The sequence below is a fragment of the Mesoplodon mirus genome, assembly GCF_964341445.2.
Source record: "Mesoplodon mirus genome assembly, chromosome: 2".
NCBI classification, from domain to species: domain Eukaryota; kingdom Metazoa; phylum Chordata; class Mammalia; order Artiodactyla; family Ziphiidae; genus Mesoplodon; species Mesoplodon mirus.
This window is the reverse complement of record NC_138977.1, coordinates 65,548,601-65,571,033: the sequence shown is the minus strand read 5'-3', so window position 1 is coordinate 65,571,033 and position 22,433 is coordinate 65,548,601. Positions and strand designations below refer to the sequence as shown.

Sequence of the window (22,433 nt, the reverse complement as noted above, 5' to 3'; positions counted from 1 at the left end):
TCAAAAACCTTCCATGGCTCCCTATGACCTAAGGACCAGGTGTGAACTCCTCAACCTGACCTGCAAAACCATGCCCCATCATGGGGTCACTCCCCAAGCCCCATCTCTTCCCTTCTCTTCTGAATCTCAGGCTGCTGCCCAGGACCTGGCTGCCCCCTCTCTGCAGGGCACCTTGAACCTGAGGCTTCTGGTGGACATCCCACTTGGTCTGAGTGTGGCTTCATGATGTTTTGCCTTAATGGACAGCTCCCAGTTATGCAGACAAGGACCTGTGCTGCCCTGTGTCCACTCCAGGGCCTGGGCTAGAACAGCAGAATCCAGCCCATGTCTGAGCTCCTCTTGTTTCACGGGGACCTTAGTCATGAGCCCAGTCACAGGCACTCATGTTCCCATATGTTTCCACCAAATGGTGTGCCTGGCTGCTATTTTAAAACACCAACTCATGGAATCTTTTCCTTCCTGAATTTTCTGCTTTCCTTTCCCTGCCCCTGGTCTCTGTACATCCTTACTTCTCAAGAGGATTGCTGCATAGCAGAAAGCAGAAGCTGCCTCCGGACATCCAGACTTTTGCTTCCCAAAGCATAAATCCATTAGAAGAATGTGGAGGGTTTGCAGAGAAAAAAAGAGGGAGAATCACATTCTCAGCAAGAGATCTTGGAAGAATCATGAAAGGGGAAGGGTTTCTCTCCAAATCCATGGAGATTTCTCCAAGGTGGAGGGAGGAGAGCAATGAAAGTTGTTTCTCCAGGAGAGGGGACCTGCCCGCTGCTTCCTGGTGCTTGCCCCAGGGAGCAAGAAAGACCCCAGGGCAGCGGCTCCACGGGGGTCAGGACCATGGCAGTCCCCAAAAGAAGCCCTTGACCTAGACACGACTTCTACTATAAGGTGGCAGAGAACAGGTTGTGCCCTGAAGGGACCATGCAGGCAGGGCGAGGGGCAGGTCCTAGGTGCCTGGGGGTGATGACCAGAGGGCCCTCCCTCTGATATCTGGGCACACTGGACGGTGCCCTCACCTGGGAGGCAGGAGAAACCCAGAAGAGCTGAGGTGAAACGTTTCTGCTAGGCCCACAGGATGAGGGGAAGAGGAAGCCATGAGCTCTAGGGAACAGGGACAGGTGATTTGCCTAAGCCAGCTAAGTGTGGATGAAGACTCATAACCACGGTGACAGTACTGCCAGCTCCCCCACCAAACTAGGCATCTCTGGGGGCAGGAGCCGAGTTCCTTCCTCCCTGTCACGTCACACCTGTGCAGCCTGGTGCCCCATAAGAACAGGTGGGACTGTGCCTCATCCAGAGTGCCGGCTCCCTTGCACTTTGGGAGCTGGTTCATGCCCACTTCCCATCAAGAAGGGCCCACGAGTAGATGTCACCGGCAGATTCCCAGGAAGAACACTGGGACAAAGACACAGGGCAAGATGTTGCTCACTGAGCCAGCTGGGGGCAACAGGCAGACCCACATGCCGTGCTCCCTCCAGGGCCCCCAAGACAGGGAGGCAGGGAGGAATTCCTCCACGTCCTCACATTCTCTACCAGAAGCTTCTCCCTTGTCCCTCGGGAAAGAGCCTGACATTACCTAGAGCAGGGGTCCCTGAAGAGACTTTGAGAGATCCCAGAGTCAGACCGCTCGCTGTACAACTACGGCGCTGTGGGTGAGAGGAGAGGGCAAGCTTCTTACTCGTCATCACGCGGTGGCTTAGCAGATCTGACACCGCAAGCCCAGGCTCTGGATGCCCAGGAAGTGACTCCTTCTAGCACCCTCAATACCTCACAGGAGAGTGCCTGTGCCTCAACGTGACTTTGACCTCCACAGCCACAACCAGCCAATATAACAACTGCCAAGGGCACGCAGCTTAGCTGGGCTGATGAGAACTGCACGGAGAATCGGAGACCTGGGTTCCAGCACCACCTCTGGCTCTTTCCCTTTCTGGGCCTCCAGGACCTTAGAAGCCTGGTTTTCTCAAGTGGGAAGGGAAGGTCATGGAGTAGGTCAAAGGGAACATGCGTGCATGTGTGTGTGTGTGTGTGTGTGTGTGCGTGTTGGGGGGGAAGGGAGTGCATCATAAGAAAGGAGCCCAGAATCCCGCTCTGCTGCTTTCACCCAAGCAGCTCTGCTTTCAAACGTTTTACATCTGGGGCCTCTGCCTAGAGTCCTTAGGAAAGGGATTCCACTACTAAATAAATGCATGACACTCCCCTGTCCCAACACATGTCCCACCTCTCGTCCCCAAGGAGGCAGACTCTGTAAGAGGCTACACTGTGGCTCCGTGGGAGGAACTTCACATGGGCAAAGGGTCCCCCAACAGCCTCTCACCAGGGGCGCCCTCAGCTTCCGAACCATCCACTGACCCAAGGCAGTTTTGAGAAGAACCTTGGACAACAGGCGCTTGTTACAGGTGACACGTGAGCTCTGAGGAGCTCTTTATGAGAGGTAGCAGTGTGTCCTGGGAAGAGAGGTACCGTTCCTCCTTCTTTGGCGCATCCAGAGCCTTTGGCCTGGTCAGAAACAGCTGCGCAGCCGCAGGGCATGCCGGGAGCTGCTGCCAAGGAGAACAGGAGAGTGCAGCAGAGACCAGGGAGAGAAATCCGGCCAGGCAGGGGGCTCGAGGGAAACGGGCGTGGTCCTGGGTAATGAGATGAGCAAACTCCCCAAGGCCTGGCCTGAAACAGACATGGAGGGTGAGACGGGCAGAAGTTTCAAAGATTCCAAAGCTGGGAATTAAGGGAGCCCCGGAATCTGAAATGCCCTGCAATTTAGGTGGAGGAGATTGTGAGTCTTGTCATCATGAAGGCCTGAGGCCCCCACCCCAGAGGAATACAGGGAGATGGCAGTGGGATCAGAGAGAGACAAATGGCCAGGAGCCTTCAAGTGGCCAAGAGCAAGAGGTCAGTAGCAGAGAGTCTGCAGCTGGGCTCCCCCATCAGCCCAAGAGGCTGATGGACCCCAGGAGCAGCCCCAAACAGTTCCCAGACTCGGGCCGGTGTCCTCACTCCCTGCTTGTAATTACCCTGTGATAGATGTTGGTATTGCTGCTAAAGGTATCTGCGTGCAGCCTTTATGATCATTTTCCAACAGCCCAGACCTGTACGCTCTTGTGGGAGCAGGTTAAGATGATTATGCAGATAGATGGACCCCAGTGCAATATTATGTCAGCGATGGAGATGTAGGCACTGCAGTCAAGGCACGATTACCACCAAGAAGAGGCTGCCGCCACTGGTGTGAGACAGAGGGAACCTGCAGGGGAACCCTGGGCTCCTGAGCATTACACACTCACACACACATGCTCACACACTCACACTCACTCCTCAGCCTCTATAGTTAGTTCTCTGGCTACAGCTGGACTCTGTTCCCATGGAAACATGAAATGTCAGCCACGTCTGTTAGGATGCCGGGAAGGCACAGGTCTGCGGGGAGGAGAGGCAGCCAGGACCCAAGGAAGACCTGCTCCCAAGCTTGCTTGGCAGGGATGGGGAGAACGAGGTCACATGCGCAGGCAGACCCCCAAAGGACTGTCCAAAGTGTCACCCAAAGGGACCAGCACGCTCCCTTCAAGCCCTAGGCAAGGGTGAGGTCGGCACACAGAAGTGTTGATGCTATAGTTCTAGGCACCTCTTAGAGAGGGCTGCACGGCTCTGTGCTTCCCTGAAGACAAAGCAAGGACGAAGAAACAATCAAGTCCAGACTCATTCCACTAGACAATAAGAAACTCCCCGTGGTCCACCCCCCTTTTCCAGGTTCTAAGAGTGAGAGAAATGTCTCCCAACAACTTCCTTGGCAGGACCCCTCCTAGAGAAGCACTATAACTAGCTTCTTAGGGCTGGTTTTCCTAACACTCTGCCTTCAGCACAAGCCAACAGCCGAACACCAATGTGGAGCTCAGCAAGGCAGTTCTATCAGAAACGACACAGGCAGCGGGGTAGGGAATGGTCTGCAATGAAGGTGGAACACAGACGTCCCTGGGGGACAAATGGAAACACAACCTTCCAAAACCCTCCAGAAACAGTATCTTCTCCAGACTGCAAAGCGCTCACAATCGTCCTCTCTGAGAGAAGCCAACAGGGCAAATATCCTGTGTGCTAATGAAGGGTGGAGCCGTACCTTCTGACATCACCAAGCAGAGAGTATGAACTACCTATATAAAGCACCTGGCACATAATGGGGGTCCAAAACAGCAAACATCATTAACTGCAGAAGAAGTATTTACAAGCCTGGCTGCCCATGGCTCGCCCTGGACTTGGGCCTTCTTGTAACTAATCCTAAGACCACCGTGAATGGGGTGGAGGCTGCTTCTCTGCTGACAGCCCATGTCTGGGCTAAGTTGAGCCTGAGCCGGAGAGGGAACAGCCACGGGAAGCTGGGGGACAGGGGCAGGGGAGCAAGGACTGGGTTGGTGCTGCATTTCCCATATGGATTCCATTCCCTGGGTCTGAGTATAGAAGCATAAGCCACGACCTGTATTTTCTAAAGCTGGGAATTGGAAGCCGGTAAGAGAAATGGATTCTTTCCATAAGTATAGGAAGCAGAAACCTAGCACCAACTCACATCACCACTTACTACGATTAGAAGTTCTTACTGGCCAAGCACCCACTAGTGCCAGGCCTGAGTAATTTACGTTCATCCTCCCCACTCCTCACTACAAACCTGCAAAGGACGTGTAATTACCCTCTTTTTACAGGGGGAGGATACTGAGGCTCAGACAAGCAGTGTGACTTCGCCAGGGTCACCCAAGGAGGAAGGGGTCAGGCCCGGCACATCGTCTGCAGAGCTGCCCAATAGACCAAAAGAATCAGCATCAGAGGGCCCAGCCTTTGGAGCCAAACACATCTGGGCTTGAATCCCAGTATAGCTGCTTCCTTAACTGTGTGACCTTAGCTGAGTGATTTAACTGCTCTGAGCCTCCAGTTCTTCATCCATAAGTTGGTGTTAATAATGCACGTCTCCGGGCTTCCCTGGTGGCGCAGTGGTTGAGAGCCTGCCTGCCGATGCAGGGGACACGGGTTCGTGCCCCGGTCCGGGAAGATCCCACATGTCGCGGAGCGGCTGGGCCCGTGAGCCATGGCCGCTGAGCCTGCGCGTCCGGAGCCTGTGCTCCGCAACGGGAGAGGTCACAGCGGTGAGAGGCCCGCGTACCGCAAAAAAATAAATAAATAAATAATGCACGTCTCCAAGAGTCACTGTCAAGACTAATGAGACTGTGTACAAAGTGCAGCCAGACCACAGCCAGGCCCACTAACTGGGAGACAGTATCACCCTCTGGGACGTAAGGGCCAGCCTGTCACATGTACCACGGGATCCACGGGGTTTTGAAAGACCTGGCACTGAATAAATAGCTGCAGAATGCATGTGGGCTTTTTCCCCATTGAAAAGCAGCATATGCTCATAGAACACATGAGAAATGGAAACTCGTTTTCAAAATGTCACACCTAAGTCCCACCTCTGCAAAAATAATTGCTTTTCTGCTTTTGCTTTTAGGTAAATCACTTGAGTCTTATGAATTCCTCACCTCCCAGCCAAGTTTTCTGCTGCTCAGATTTCAGCCAAATACTCCCCAAACTGAGCCAGTGATAGTCCAGATGCTTGGGCCTCCTCCCGTGTGAGCCCATCTGAATTAGGATGGAAAGGGAGCTGTTTCTTCCTGGGCCCTGCCCGGTCTCCGCTGTCCACCGTCCCTCAGCCCTGCTGCAATCAAGATGGAAGACTCCTCTCAGGAACGGTGGCCACTCAAGGTGGCCCAAGCTCAGTAGTGGGGCTTCAGAGCTGCCACTGTGTGAAGAAAGTGGGCAACCAGACCCTTCAGAACAGAAGCCTTGGGGTGGAGGGAAGGGTGTTTAACCAGATCCCCTGAAGGTGCTTCTGAGAAGTGGTCCTGGCCCCTAGCACGGTCAACATACAAGGCCCTTCATGACCTGGTCCCTGCCTGTCCCTCACTCCTTCCTGCCATCTCCTCAATGCTCCAGTCACACCAAACATCCACACAGGTCCCCAAACAATCAGCCTCCCTCTCGCGTTTATTCCCTCAACTTAAAGGGTTCTCCTCCTATTCATCCTTTAAGATCCCACCCAGGTACCACGTCTTCCAAGCCAGAAAGCTTTCCATAAGCCCGCAAAGTTGGTGAGGTGGCCTTGTCTCGTGTTCCCTCACCCCTAGGCTCACCTCCGCTGCAGGCTGACCATCTCATTGTCACAGCCTGGTCACTTGTCAGACCAGGAGCACCTGGAGGGCAGGGGATGGTGCTGGTGACAGTAGGACAGTTCTGCCATCTCTCAGTGAGTCCAGGGGGATAGGCGGAGCTGTCCAGCCCCAATTCCTTAAAGACAGGTCTACACCTCCCAGTATCTAGAAGTGGGCCTGGGAGACAGTCAGGCTCACTGAATGTCCAGGGTAGGAAGGAAGAGACGACAGAAAGCAGAGAAGGCTAACAAGTGAGTTAATAACAGGATGCTGACTGGGACTTGCCCATGGGTCTGGGGTTGGCCGCTCGGGCCCATGGAGCTGATACAGGAGGACCAACGACACCACACAGAGAAAGCTGCTGACAAGCTAGCCAGGTCCCCACGGGACTGCCACCAATCATCCTCCCCTTCTTCTCACCCTGTCTTCCATCTAGGAGCCTCAGAGCGGGGTGGGGACTGCTGAGACCCTTGGCCTGCAGAAGAGCAGAATCCTCTCCTCTGCCAAGCCAAGGGGAAGAAAGGTCTCCAGGAGAATAGTTCCGAGAGACAGGGATGCCTGCAAGAAGAGGAGACTAGCATTTCCCCCCAGCTGGATGCTGGCTGAATGCAGAAGTGTGAAGCATGGGATGCGGGCAGTCCTCGGAGGGCTTAAAATATGTCCCTTGGAATTCAAGGCAAGCGTGAATACAGGAAGTGGTATCTTACTTGTTTGGGGGTGGCCACAGAGCCCCGTACTTGCCAAGGGAAAAGGGACCAGGGCTTAGAGGGTTGGGAGAAAGATGGGGGACCACTGACCCCATCCAGGTTTTCCCAAGTCCTAAAGAGCACAGAAGAGGACCTCAGGGCTCCACACACGTGAGCACAGAGGTTCAAGGACAGGGCAGGGTCATGGGCTTCCCTAGGTGGCTGCCACCCAGATGAGGCCACACCTGCCCAGCCAGTGAGATAGAAGTGTGGACCTCTGGTGGCTGGAGAAGGAGGCTCCCCGGCTCTTCCTTGGGAGCATCTCAGGGATGGAGGGGGCCAGGGTAATCTGGACACTGCCCCTGAGGCATTCGGATTCACCTTCTACCCCAAGACCACGTCTAGGGAGAAGGCCGCCACTGGGAGCTGCCGACACACAGCAGGGAGGTGGAGTTTACAGAGCCAAAGCAAAGCCAGTCCATCTCACTGATAGGAGATGAATGAAGCAGGGACGTCTCACACCTCCCTTCGGGAAGAGACACAGGAGGAGGAAGAAATGTTGCAGATGAGAAGGTCATTCCTCCCTCCCACTCAAGGAGAGAGCTTTGACACAGCTGCGAGACTGATGTTTCCGACCAGGCCAGAGGAGGTTCTAACAACTGAAAGTGGCCAGAGGTCATGAGACTGCCCATGACATTGTAAGTGACAAAGAGAGAGATGCAGCAGAGGAGAGGGGTAGGAGAAAGAGAAAGCCGTGGAATGACTCCACTCCACACAGCCGGGGTCCTTCACTGAACTAGTTGCAGGAGACAGAAAGGGAGGGAGGGAGAGGAGAGGGGAGTCCCAGGAAAGGAAAAGAAGGAGAGAAGAAGGACAGGCAGACTTGGCATCAGAAGCCAAGACCAGGAAGCTGGTACCTAGGCGTCCCCATCCCGCCGGCCTTCTTACTCCTATTCAAGCTGAGCTTCTCAGAGACTGGACAAGGGCCCCTCTGATCCCTAGAAAGTGGGTCCTTGTATGCCAGGAAAGGGCCTGGCTGGTGTTCTCACCCCCAGCTGCACGTCCGAATCACCAGGAGAGTCTTTTTTAAATATCCACCGCATAACCCTCTCCAGACCAGGGGACCCTCGCTTGGGGAATAGGCTGGAAACTGACGGTTTTTAAAGCTCCCCAGGTGATTCTCATGTGCAGCCAGGGATGGGAACCAGTGGACAAGGAAGTTCTCAAAAGGTGGTCTTTGGGGCTTCCCTGGTGGCGCAGTGATTGAGAGTCCGCCTGCAGATGCAGGGGACACGGGTTCGTGCCCCGGTCTGGGAGGATCCCACATGCCGCGGAGCGGCTGGGCCCGTGAGCCATGGCTGCTGAGCCTGCGCGTCCGGGGCGTGTGCTCCGCAACGGGAGAGGCCACAACAATGAGAGGCCCGCGTACCGCAAAAAAAAAAAAAAAAAAAAAAAAAGTGGTCTTTGGGCCAGGAGCAGCAGTAGCACCTGGGAATTGGTAGGAATGCAGATTTTCAGGCCCTACCCCTTACCCATGGAATCAGACATCCTGGAAATGGGGCCCAGTGATGTGTTGACAAGCACTCCAGGTGAGTCTAAGCCTGGTCAATTTTTAGACCCACTGGACTAGAGTATATCTGAAGAGAGGGTGAGGGAGGAGGAGGTGGTAGATGGGCTGAGGGGTAAAGAGAACATGGGGGTGGGAGTGGTAAGGGCCTCTCCAGCCAGCACCCAGAACCCTGACATCCCATCCAGGCCATGTCCCTCCTCCCCAGCTCTTCAGCTCCCAGGAGACACATGAGCACTAGGTGCCATGCACCCCAGAGGGGCTCACTATAGCACGAAATGCTGAGCTCCCCAGAGCACCATCTATTTACTCACTCTTGGTTTCCCAGGCGTGTGGGGAGTGAGGGGAGCTGCTTGTGCTCCCATTAACCAGCCCTGATTAAATCAGCTGGGCTCCTCAAAGGACAGCACCACACAAATGGAAACTAATAATAATAATTTACTAATTGTCTCCAAGCTGGAGTCACTCTAATCACCCATGGACAAAAGAGAACAATTAAAACTCTCCCAAATTCCAGGAACCAAGGCTGTGCCCCTCCCCCAGCTAGATGGACTGCAGGAGGAGTGTGCAGGTGGCAGGGGTTCTGTGCTAAGGCGCCAAGATGCAGAGTAGAGGGAAGTGTATAGGGAGGGGTGCATCCTGGATGGTGAGAAGGGGACAATGAGAGAACCCAGGGAACCAAGGCTGGGAATGGACTCACCCATACCCTGCAAACTTCCCCTACCCCACCCCCCTCCTTCATCACAGCTTGCTGCTGCTGAGAGACACACAGAAGCTCAGCCTGCAGTGGTTGAACTCCCAGCTTCATCTTTTATCCAGCAACCCCCTTCTGTACCTCCTCCTCCAGGAAGACCTCCCAGGCTCCTGTGTGAGGGGATGGGCTGAGCACACAGGTGTGGAGCTACACGGCAGGAATGATCTGTTCCCATGATCAGTGAGCCTTAACTCTATTTTACACATTAGGAATCTGGGGCTCAGAGAGGTGCAGTGACTCGGCCAAGGTCACACAATAAACTGATTAAAACCCAGGTCTGCAAACACAAGGCTCTTCCCAGACACAGAGCCAGAGAAACAGGCAGGAAAAGTAGCTGTTCTTTCTAAGCACTTTCTCCCCAGATGTCATCTTTTCAACTATTTTTAAGGTAATAAGTTGACAAGAGAGTTGTTTTCACTGTGGTGAAAAGTCATTAAAGAAAACAGTGTAAAAACAAGCCTGTAAGTCATAGAGAGCAGGCTGGCTGAGGGGTCGGTGCTTTCCACAGGCTCTCTCCCCCAAGCAATAAACAGGCCCAGCCCTCCCCACCTGGACCGCCCCTAGCTCCTTCCTGCCCTGTCTAAAGCCCTCCTCCTCTCTAGGAGCCCCCTAATCTCCTATTACCAGCTCCCAGACCCACTTATGTGAGACTTAACAGCTCCCTGTCTAGACTGCAGACTCCAAAAGTCTTAATTGCTCTTTCATCAGCGGAGAAGGGCTGCTTCATCAAACAGCCAACCACTCAGCGAGTCCTTGCTGAGCTCCTACGGGGTACCAGGCTGTGCAAGGGATTCACAGACGTCTGAGGATTTGATGGATCATCCAGGGTCAGAAGAGGACAGCTGCCTGGGCTGGGCCTCACGCCAGATGTTAGGCCTCCAACAAAAGGGAGAGCCAAGTCAACCAGGAGCTCCACTAGCTGGAGAGAGAAGCAGGGGAGACACCCGGGCTGCAAATGGCCTCCCTAAGCTGCCTTTCCACAAGCTGGTCCCAAGACGGCATGGCCTGGGAGTGCTCCAGACTGATGCTTGGGCACTACTCCCCTCAACAGGGATTCTGAGAACTTACTGTGTGCTGGGCACATGCTCTACAGAGGGAGAGTAGACACAATGTACGTGCTCCTTGACCAGGTAGAGTTTATCCTCTAGTTGTGGCCAGATAACCTGTCCTGACTCTCATTCCCGCCCTGCCCCAGTGATAGGCGGATTTAAGGGTAGGTGTTAATGGGTGATGATGGCATCTGGGTCCAGCTCTGCTAGCTCTCTGCTCTCTCTGACATCTCCCTGTGAATGGGTTCCGGCCTGTCCTGCCCTCTGAGCCCATCTACGTGGCTCTCCTCCCACAGCACTCTGCTCTGGGTATCAGCGCTGCCTTTTCTCCCACCAGCCCCCTCGCACATGATTTGGTTGTCCTCCTCGGGCTCCGTGAGCTATAGCTACAGCCGAGTGATGTTCCCCCATCTCCTGGGGACAACTAAGGCAGGAGGTCCGTGGGCGCCTGTGACGCTGGTCCCCAAAAGACAGTTCTGAGGGGCTCACTGGAATCACAACCACTCCTTGGCATCCAGCACAGAAGAGAAGAGCCCTCCTTTGTCATCATTCTGGAAAGAATGGCCCCCTGGGAGCAAGGCTCTGGGTTGTCACAAACAGGATTGTCAAACTGAGAGCCATTTATTCATCCCACAATCTCCTAAGTGCCTCTGTTGTTTTGTTTTGTTTTTTTAATCATCGATTGTGTGCAACATGCCAACCCTTGCTTCTGCCTCAAACCACCACCACCACCCCCTACAGGGAGGAAGCTGGGCTCAGAGAAGGGAAGGGACTCGTTCAGGGCACCCAGCAAGTTAGGGCACTCTGGAACCCAGCCCCCCTGGCTCCAGGTCCAGGGCCCTAGGCACCCTGCCTGCAGTGGCTGCCTCTGCTGCTGCTCCCGGCCCCTCCAGGCAGGGGAACACATCAGCCCTGCTGCAGGCGCCCGGGGACCTCGCGGTGGATTAACTACCTGAGGTCGTGCCTCGCTCTCTACCAGCCACCTCTGCGGCAACTGCAGTCAGGATGAAATAGAGCTGCAGAAAAACCAGCAGAGCCTCGGCCATAAACCATCTCTCTCTGCCAGGAATGGCCCAGTGCCTCTCACAGGAAGGCGGGGGACAACAGTCTCCGGATATGGCAGCTAGAATGGAAGAGGGGAGGGTGAGGGGTCACTTCTAGGTCCACGTTGCACCCTGGGAGGTTGGAAGCCAAGCCAGGAGGGGAAAAAGGATGTTCTGCTAGACAGAGGCCAGGTGCTGTTCTATTGGGGGACGGGGGCAGTCCCATCTGAGTGGGGACCGTATTTTCCCAGTGACATTGGCCGTATTTCTGCAGGGGAGCCCCATGGTGGCCTCGTGATGGAAAAGTTAGGGCTCTGCTGTGCTGATATGTCCATCAAATCTGCCCCTGAGGGGAGACATTGTGCCTTCCAGAGCAGAGAACAATGGACACCCAGCTGCGGGTGTGTGTGTGTACATGTGAGCGTTCTCCCAGACATCGTCAAAGGAAGAGATCAATTTAGAGAATTAGAGGCCAGCTCACTTTGCATGGCTTCTAGGAGGCTTGTATGGTAAATAAGGATTCAAGAAAAGAAATGTTGCATCATTCAATTAATTTCAGCCTTGAATCGCAGTGGCTGGGTGGGGATCGGGGTGGGGGGGTATTGTGGGGGGAGTGTAATCAATACCAAGCATTCAGCTTGCTAACATGAAGCACATTTCATACAAAGCTGGACATTTTTCTCCTTGTCATACAGAATTATCTTAATTATTGTTTCAAGGAACAGCCTTATATAGCATCATCTAGTAGTCCAGGAGGCGGCTCAGAAACTCGTCACTGGAATAATTTATGATTTTTCTTTCTAACATCTTGGTCTTGTTTGATATGCTTGCCATTTCTCCCTGACAGGGAGGTCGATTAAATCACATTTATATTGTAAACGTATGCATTGCTTTTTACCCAAGGCGCTGGATGAAGAGATACAGGGGCCCCGAGGGAAGGAGAAGCCAATCCACTTTCATATTGCAAATTTCTGCTGTTCGGAAGAAATGAATGGTTGCCAGGGAGAACTGGGAATTACTTGAGGATGCAAAATGTTATTTTAGAATCCTTTTGAGAGGGTTTTTTTTCCCTCCCCCACCTCTTCCAGAATTTTCACTTCTCTGGCTGCTAATGGAGGTCAGGACCATTCTCTGTGCAAACGCCGAAGGAATGCACTTCATCGGCATTCTTCAGGGGATCGGCCAGAGCCAAATTTCGTGCTGGCCAACCTTAAGCAGACTGCTTCTTGGCCTCAAAGGAGAGTGGGGGACACGTTTAGAAAAAAGGAGCTATTCACATTTTGCAAAGCACTTCATCCTCCCGTCTGGGGCTAAAGCTGGTTGGATTTGATGGAGGTTTTTGTAAATTACAGAAAGTGTTCAAAATCAAGAGGGGAAAGGTCATTAGCAGAGACCAGGAAGAAGGGACACTGCACTATCATTAACCTAACCAACTAATTAGGAAACATTCAGGTTTTATAAATTATTCAAGACGCTCAATTTATACTTTTTCAAATTCCTACCATAACATAGATAATGAGGGAACATTTACAGTAACAGCGTAACCTAATCAAGAAACCCTTTCATTAGCATGAAATCTTCCAACACGGTGTTTGCGATCACAACAAACGGAATTACAGATGTTGGGGGAGGCTGGGGGAGGCACAAGCTGCATGCAGGGAAGGTGGAAAGGGGCTGCTGATTTCACTTTTGGCCAGGCCTGTGGTTCTAAGAAACCTCCCCCACCCACCCCCAGCATGAAACAGATCTTCCCCAAGGCTCAGTCTTGCAAAAGGGCCAGAGAGATATATCTGGAAGGTCCCTATGACTCCCCAGCAGCCCATCCTGGGGTGTGAGTCAGCCAGTGGATGATTTATAAGGACCTCTGCCTTGACCCTCTAATCCTGGAAGAGTGATAACCAGGGAGCATGGCAAACCAGCCCTTTCTTCCAGTGGAAATACCCGCCCACCCCCAGAGGGCATGAGTCAGGCTCCTGTTGACAGTACTGTCCTCTGTAAATATTGGACAAACATCTTAAATGCCATTCACCAGGTGACTTTGCCTGGTACTTTTGAGATCACTGCCAGAGGACAGAAGACAAAGAGCACACTCCAGGCACCATGAGGAAATCCCAGGACTCAAAGGACATTTTCCAAGATCAACAGAGCCAGTTGAATCCCTACGGTAAGAACTCACTACCTCCTAGCGAAGTACCTTCCATGCTAATAGTGGCAAAGCCTTTCAAAGGCTCTCATAGGCTGCATGCTGCATACCACGGACAGGGTAGCTTAAACAACAGAAGTTGATCCCTCCCAGTTAGGAGGCTGGGAAGTCGAAGATCAAGGTGCCAGCAAGGTAGGTTTCATTCTGAGGCCTCTTGTTATGGCTTATAGGCACCCACCATCTCACTGTGTGCACACATGACCTCTTCTTTGTGTGGGCAGAGAGAGAGAGTGAGAGAGACAGCAAGCTCTGGTGTGTCTTCTTATAAGGGCACAAATCCCCTCATGAGGGCCCCACTCTCATGACCTCATTTAGCCCTATTTCCGCTCCAAAGGCCCCATTTCCAAATACCATCACTTTAGGGGTTAGGACTTTAACATAGGGATTTGGGGGAGACACAAATATTCAGTCCACAATACCCCCCAAATGGTATGTCTACCCAGAACGTGTGAATGTGACCTTATTTGGACTAAAGGTCTTCCCAGATGTAATGAAATTAAGGATCTTAAGATATCACTCTGGTTCTAACCCTCCAGTGCCAGGGATAACAGCCTGCTCCCCATCCTGCCTTCAGAAACCTGAAGTTGGGGGTACTTTATGCCCACAGATAGAGACCCCTCCCCTCGTTCTTTCTACTGTTTCTTATACAACATAGTTGTATATGACCTCACGGTTCTGGTAGCTATCTTTTGGGCAAACCAAGGCACAAGCCATGAGATGAACATGGGTGCAATATAGTGGAGCTGTCACATCACTTATTCCAGAACCATTCATGTATTCACTCATCATTCATTCATGCATGTGTGCATTCATTCACTGAACAAGAAATTTTAAGGAACTCCTAAGCATGAGGGTCCATGCTTGGAGCTAAGGGTATGGTGGTGAAAAGACACAGTCCCTACTCTCAAGGAGTTTTCAGACTAGCTTGTACCCAACTTCTACGCACCCAGCCAGGACTCCATTGTGTGGGAAAGGGCCCAGTGGGGGCAAGCCCTGCCTTAGTCCTGAGTTCCTTGAGACCCAAGGGCCTTGTATGAGTCCAAGCCAAGGGCTCCCTGGTTCTGTCCTTCATCCAAGTCTGGCTTCCCCAGCCCTGCAGTCTTCCCTGTGCAGTGGGGATATTTCAAACACCGTCATGGAAATTACCTTTGCTATAACCATTCAGAGCATGAGCTTCAATTACCCAATCTCTGGTTCTCTGGTGCAGGGAAACCCACGACAGTGCAGGAAACGTTCTCCCCCATCATGACCCACATTTCTATATTCCCTCCAGTCATCTGCAAGCAGCAGACTGTAAATTCTGCCAGGAAGAGGACAGAGGCGATGCTGTCTGCTTTACCTTCATAGCCGTGTGGGAGGGATGGTTCTTGGGCTTCTCCCCTCTGGTTTCACCACTTGCAAAGCAAAGAGAAAGGAGCAAATGTGTCCAAATTACTCCCAAATGTTCCTCTGAAAACCTTAGGCTGACCCTGGCTGCCAGTGAACTAGTCGTAGGGTGACAATTTCGTTAGATCTTGGTCAGTGAGCATAAACCTCTGGTTGGAGGGTGGGGTGATGGTGACCCCAGTTTGGGCAAGCTCTCACGCAGATGTTCCCAAACATCCAGCTGTTTGGCACCAGAATGGCACATCTGGATAAGAAGCTAGAGGTTTCGTATCCAGCAGTTTGGGGGTCAGGCCAAGATAGTGCCAACAAGGGGCTGGGATAACTGCTTTCTAAAGGCGGTCGTTGGAAGAAGAGCCCGGGCAATCCACACCCAGCCACAGTTCCCACTGCCCACAGACCCAGTTAGCGGGAAAAAAACCTCTGTTTTACAGAGGAGGGAACCAAGGGCCCCAGAGGCCAAAGAAGAAAAGAGCTTAGATTTAACAGATTTGGGATAAGATTATTTTTGAGGCTAGATGGAATGATTCAAGCACCGGGCCTAACCAGTGGGGTCAGCAAGACACAATGACCATCTCCATCTTATGTCAGGGCAAATAGAGGCCAGAAGAGGTGAAGCCCGGGACTCAGGGTCCTGGTCAGTCAGGGTAGAACCAGGCAGGTATTCAGACTCCAGTCTGTTGCTCATACACATACCCCAGTAGCAGCCTCTTCCTACACCAGGCTAGACCGAGCTGGAATGTGTGCCTAGCTCCAAAGGAGATAAGAAAAGTCACAAAGCCACATCTGGAAGTCATATCTTAGATATTTCATGACCATAAGTAAAAATTCAAGGGGAAACATATGTTTTGATTACATCATTTTAGTACCTAAGATTTAATAAGAGGAAGAGGTGAGGGTGTGGAGTGACAGGGTGTATGAGGAAAGAAAGAGGAGGGCAGAGCCAATGTGTGGGGAGAAGCAGGAACATCATAGAAGGAGGCTGCTCCCTGCAGCTCCATATTAAACATAATCACCCTTTGGGCTCAATTCCCATGAGGTCCCACTGGGGTACAAGTCCTGTTTCTGGAGCTCCATGAAAGCCTGTATCCTTTAAGAAGCCCTTTCTAAGAGCTGCTTGAGCAGGCCTCTATTCTTGGCAATTAAATGGACCCAACTGAAGGCATTGGTTACCATCTCCCCTACCAGCCCTTGTCAATGCACAGCTTTCATCCTTTCTTCCTCCCAGATGCACATGAGCATCAACCCTCCAATGGACAGCCCTCTCCGCTGGGGCCTGTGCCCAGATCCACTCCTAAAGTCATTCGCTGCAGTGTTCTTTCGACAGTTACAACTAACTCGAGTCAAACTCCCCTGAAGGTGAGATGCTAGTTGCTGCATCATGGTGGACATAACGTTGTGCTATTGAATTTTTGTTACAGGCCAGGGCTGCAAAGGTAAACAACATTGAAAATGGAACAGAGGGGCAAGCAGAGTTTACTGGTAACCAGGAGAGATATCAGACAGGGGAGTCAAGGTGGCTTCCCAGAGGGGATGCCGCGGAGATGGACCTTGATGGAACGTCCGCTTGTAGGAAGGGTGGGGAGAAGGTGGGAATGGCATACGGTAAGGGCACAGGACCATGAATGCATCTAGCTCATTTGGAGGATGCTGATGTTTCTTTTCCTACTGACCTCAGCTGGTCTCATCTGCTATGAGCCGCGGCCACTAATACCTCTGGGGCACGTGGGTGGTAGGGGACAGGGAGGAAACACAGACATATTTTCTTTCTAATTTCCTGCTTTGCTCCTATCAATTAAAGGCCAATGGTGTCATCAGATGTTATTATTACACGATGAGGTATCCTGGGGATGGGGCGCTCTCCAAATTTCACAGATGAGGCTCAGAAAGGTGAAGCAATTTACCTGATGTCACCCAGCAAGATAATGAAATAGCCATAACAAGGATCCATTTTTGCTGACCCCAGACCCCTGGCATCTTCCTCTGCACCCTTCTCAGGGCAGCCAGCTGTGAACATCTTTTGATTCTCTCCCCAGTGGACTCTATGGCAAGGCCTTCCAGGGCCTGACCTTTCATTATTTTTAATGCTGTTTACATATGAGAAAGAGATAAGACACATGGGCAGTCAGAAGGTACAAAAGGGCACCCGGTCAAATTTAAAGCCCTGGGGGCCACAGTGCCCTTCTCTCCCCTCTCTACCTCTCCACCAAACCCCTCTGATTGTTAGGAAAATAACTGAGGCTGCCATCTGAATCCCAGCTGAGGGGCTGAGGCTGGGTCAGGGAATTGATGGCCTCTCCTGGCAGTGATGGAGGGGCTGGAGGCAGCCAAGTTTAGAAATGCAATTTCACAGAGGAGTTGAAGATGCGATTGGCGGGGTGGGGCAGAAAGGAGAGGAGACATCATGGTTTCAGGAGGAGGGAGAGATTCGTGTGGAGAGCTGTTGAGGGCTGGTGGCAGGCTTCCCCAACCAAGCGTGGGGCTCCCCAGGGGGCCCGTGAGAATATGAACACTCTCCGTTGGTTTCTAGAGAGAGTTCCTTCTTAGGGGACTAGCTTTTCCCTCTTCTAAGACTCTCTGCCCTTTAAGACTCAGCTCACCTCCCCCAGGAAGCCCCCTTGAGCTCCCTCAAGACTAAGCTATAAATACCTTCTCTCCACAATCCCATATAATCCCTCTATCTCAGCCCTTATGGCTTGGTACCAGGAGTGTGTGTGTGTTTCCACATGTGTGTATGTGTCTACATACGCATGTGTTTGTGTGTGTTGTGTGTCTGTGGGCGTGTTATTGGGTGTATGTTTGTGCGTCCATGTATTTGTGCATGCCTGTATGTACACAGTAAAATCTCAACACGTGAATGCTGAATGAGTGAATGAATCCATTGAATGAATGAACTAACAAATGAGCTGTCTCTGGGACACAACTTGGAGGATGGGACCTGCCTCGCTGATTGTCCACCTCGCCCGCTAGGATCTAGCCTCCTGGAGGGTAGGGACTTGGTCTGGACTGCACACCACTGGGAACCCAGAGTCCAGAGCAAGGTTTCTCAGCCTCAGCACTACTGCCACTTGGGGCAGATAATTCTTTGCTGTGGGGACTGTTTCGTGCCCTGCAGAATATTTAGCAGCATCTCTGGCCTCTACACACTTGATGCCAATAGCAGGCCCCGCCTCCCAGTTGTGACAATCAAAAATGTCTCTGACATTGCCAAACGTCCCCTGGAGGACAAAGGAGCCCCCGGTTGAGAACCACAGAGGGATGGTTGGCACAGGATCAGCACTAACTAGTATTGATGACTAACTAGCTGGCCTTTCTCAGCCTTGCAGCTACCTCTGGCTTGTCCAAGATGACTGCCAGCCCAGGGGCATTGACTCCTGGGTCAGGGGTGAAATGCCAGAAGAGTGTGAGGGCAGGACTTTAGTCCCCTACCTGCAGGATCAGTGGGCAGCACTGCAACAGGATAGGCTGTGGACTCTGGGCTCACCGCTTTCCCCCTGCGGGCAGGAGCCGTCTTTAACATCCTCCCATCCTGGGCCTGGGATATTAAGGATGTCACTTCCTGCCCCAAGTGCTCAGCATCCATGTACCTAACAGGAATTGGATTCCAGCTCTTGAATAGAGAATAAACCATCCCTCACGACCTCTCCGTGGAGCCTACTTATCCAACAGTGCCGGAGGCAACACCCAGTTCCAGTGTGAGCTCAGTTAAACCAGGACAAATCTCTTGGCCTTTTTCCACAACGGCATCCGTCTAAGACCAACATGGAAATGTAGTCTCATGAAGAGGCTATCAAATTCTCCAATCCCTATGCCACAGTGGGTAACAAGGACGTGACCTGGAGGCTTTTCACTGGTGGGAGAATTGTGATTGTGTGTGTGTGTGTGTGTGTGTGTGTGTGTCCCAGCTACCCTCCCCAGGGGGTTAGAAGATTGAGACCAGAGGCTGGTGAAGGCAACCAGGACAATGTCCCACAGGTCTTGATGGGAGATGGGTGCAGGGAAACAGTTATGACTTGGCCAAGACAGACAACTGCAGATATACAAGGTAGAATGAAGCTGGAGCATTTTGGAAACTGGACCACCCACCAAGAAAAGTGGAGAACAAGAGAAGTCTAGAGGGCTAAGGGGCTTTCATACATAGTCCCTGCACCAATTGGCATCAGCATGCTGGACACACTTACTGGACCAAGAATATAAGAACAACGATAGTCATCATTATGGGGCTGAGACAGAGAGAACATTTGAGGACTCGTTCAACTGAATCTGCTGGGTTTTCTCCACTGACTACATTGTTAGTGTTTCAAGGGCAGGGACCAAGGGCCTTATGTTCCATTATCCTCCACAATGCCTTGCATATGGTGCAGAGTGCAATAAGTATTGTGCATTTGTGGCTGATGGTTAAGATAACCGATGCACATTGACTTAGAAAAGTGGACTTTCAAATAAAACAGTTTGCTCCCTTTAGTTCTCTCACTTCGGACCAGATCTGCCTGCTGGTTGCTGGGAGACAAAAACCAAGAGGCAGCTCTGACCATTCTTTCATTCAACAAATAATCCTGAGAACTCCCAGGCCACCTCAACACTGGCCATACACATCCATGCTCTACAGGGCACTGGGGGTAAATGATAATAAGACAGAGGGATTTCTTTCCCTCATGGAGCTAAACAAGACCCAGAGCCCTAGGGGCACAGCCACCATTTGGGAGAGAGGATGGATGGAAGAAGGGCCAAGAGGGTACCAGCCTAGCTACTGAGTAATAATCCTTTTGCACAGAATTGGTATACACGCTCATCCCTCTCACTTAAGCTCCCTAAAAGCCCAGGCTGCACACTGCTGTCCCAGAACTTCTCCCAACCCTGCCTGCTGTGCTCACCATGCACACCCACCTGCAGAGTCTTCTCCAGCCTCTGGTGGACTAATCTGCCCACATCACAGCTTGCCCTCAGCCTAACCCATGTGTATACCCAACCAGAAGTCCCCTGCTGTGGCACCAGGGACTCACCAGTGACCACAATCACCCATGGAGACTTGGGTCCCTGAGATGCCTTTAGCTGTGGAAGGGCCCACACCCAAAACAATATTCCCTCTATGGACAACCTGAATAGACCTATAACAAATGAAGAGTTTGAATCAGTAATTTTGAAACTATTTTACAAAGAAAACCTCAATCCCTGATACCTTCACTGCTACATTCTAAGAATTAATACTAATTCTTCATAAATTCTTCCAAAAAATAAAAGAGGTGAGAATACTTCTCAACTCATTTTATAAAGCTGGTATTACCCTGATACCAAAACCAGACAAAGACATTACAAGAAAAGAAAATTACAGGTTAATATCTCTTACGAATATGGGCACAATAATCCTCAACAAAATACTAGCAAACTGAATCCAGAAAGATATAAAACATATATCCTGCAACATATAAAAAGAATTATACACCATGACCAAGTGAGACTTATCCCAGAGAGGCAAGGTTGGCTTAACATTCAAAAATCAATTGATCATCATATCAATAGAATACAAATGAAAATCACATGATTATCTCAGTAGATGCAGAAAAAGCATTTGATAAAATCCAGTAGCTTTTCCAGTCAACAAACTAGAAATAGAAGAAAACTTCCTCAACCTGATAAAGGGCACCTATGAAAAATCCAAAAGCTAACATCATACTTAATAGTGAAAGACTTATCTTCCCCATAAGATCAGGAACAAGACAAAGATCTCCATACTCACCATCTGGATTGGAAAGGAAAGAGTAAAACTATTTCTATTTGCAGATGAAATAACCTTGTATCTTAAAAAATCGTAATGAATTCACTAAAAAGCTGTTAAAACTAATAAAAAGTTCAGCAAGGTTGTAGGATACAAGGTCAATATACAAAAGTCAATTCTTTCTATACTCACAATGGACAATCCAAAAATGAAATTAAGAAAACAATTCCACTCACAATAGTATCAAAAAGCATAAAATACTTAGAAATAAATTTAACAAAAGAAGTACAAAATTTATACCCTGAAACTATAAAATACTGTTGAGAGAAGACAAACGGGGGAAAAAAATCTCATGTTCTTAATTTTGTTAAGATGGCAATTTCCTTCAAACTGATCTACAGATACAGCATAATCCTGATCAGAATTCCAGCTGACTTCTTTGTAGAGCTTGACAAGCTGATTCTAAAATTCATATAGAATTGCCTGAGACTCAGAATAGCTAGAATAATCTTGAAAAAGAAAAACAAAGTTGGAGGACTCATATTTCTCAATTTCTAATCTTACTATAAAACAACAGTAATCAAGACAGTGTGGTATTGGCACAAGGACAGAGGTATAGATCAATGAAATGTAGAAGCCAGAAAGAAACTCATATGTCTACGGTCACTAATTTTAAACAAGGGTGCCAAGACCATTTAATGGGGAAAAGATAGTCTTTTCCACAAATTATGTGTGGACAAGTGGTTAACTATATGCAAAAGAATGCAGTTGTACCCCTACCTCATACCATATACAAAAATTAACTCAAAATTGATCAAATACCTATGTAAGAGCAAAAACTAGAAAACTCTTAGAAGAAAACAGGGATAAATCTTCATAACCTTGGATTTAGCAAAGAATTCTTAGATATGACACCCAAAGCACAGCAACAGAAGAAATAGAGTAGAATTAGACTTTATCAAAATTAAAAATTTTTGTGCTTCAAAGGACACCATTAAGAAAGTGAAAGGACAACCCACACGGGAGGGAATATTTGCAAACCATATATATGATAAGGGTTTTTATCTAGAACATACAAAGAAGTCTTAAAACTCAATAATAATAATCATTTTTTAAAAAACAAATAGCTCAGTTGAAAAATGGGTGAAGGATCTGAATAGACATTTCTCCAAAGAGATATACAAATGGCCTATTGGCCTACTGGCACATGAAAAGATGCACAGTATCATTAGTCATCAAGGAAATGCAAATCCAAACCACAGTGAGATACAACTTCATACCCACTAGGATGGCTAAAATCAAAGTCAGATAACAACAAGTGTTGACAAGGATGTGGCATAATTGAAGGCTTCATATACTGCTGGTGGGACTATAAAATGGTACAGCCACTTTGGGAAATGGTCTGGCAGTTCCTCAAAAGCTTAAACATAGAGTTACTATATGTCCCAGAAGTTCCACTTCTAGGCAGATACCCAAGAGAAATGATACCCTATATCCACACAGAAACGTGAACAGAAATGTTTATAACAGCATTATTCATAAAAGCCAAAGGTGGAAACAACCAAATGTCCATCAACAGCCAAACAGCTAAACAAAGTGTGATATATACATACAGTGGAATGCTATTCAGCCATAAAATGGAATGAAGAAGTATTGACACAAGGTACAACATGGTTGAACCTTGAAATCATTATGCTAAGTAAAGAAGATAGTCTCAAAAGACCACATTCTATATGATTTCATTCACATGCAAGTCCAGAATAGGCAAATCTATATAGAGAGAAAGTAGATTAGTGGTTTATTAGGGCTGGGAGTGAAGGCCAGGGGTGTGATAGCTAAAGAGTATGGGGTTTCTTTTTGAG

General features: G+C 50.1%; 1 protein-coding gene across 3 annotated transcripts in view; it reads right to left on the bottom strand.

Moving 5' to 3' along the window:
- The window catches only part of RPS24 (ribosomal protein S24), a gene marked incomplete at its 3' end in the record, with an annotated part of 502,092 nt that overhangs the window by 216,762 nt on the left and 262,897 nt on the right, over positions 1-22,433 (bottom strand). The window contains exon 5 of one of the 3 annotated variants that reach the window (XM_082611020.1): positions 11,741-11,752. The exons of the other annotated variants lie outside the window; for them this stretch is intronic. Coding sequence (XP_082467146.1) covers positions 11,747-11,752 — 6 coding nt within the window. Of the gene's footprint in view, positions 1-11,740; positions 11,753-22,433 lie in introns of those variants that run through there. 3 annotated transcript variants of the gene reach the window in all.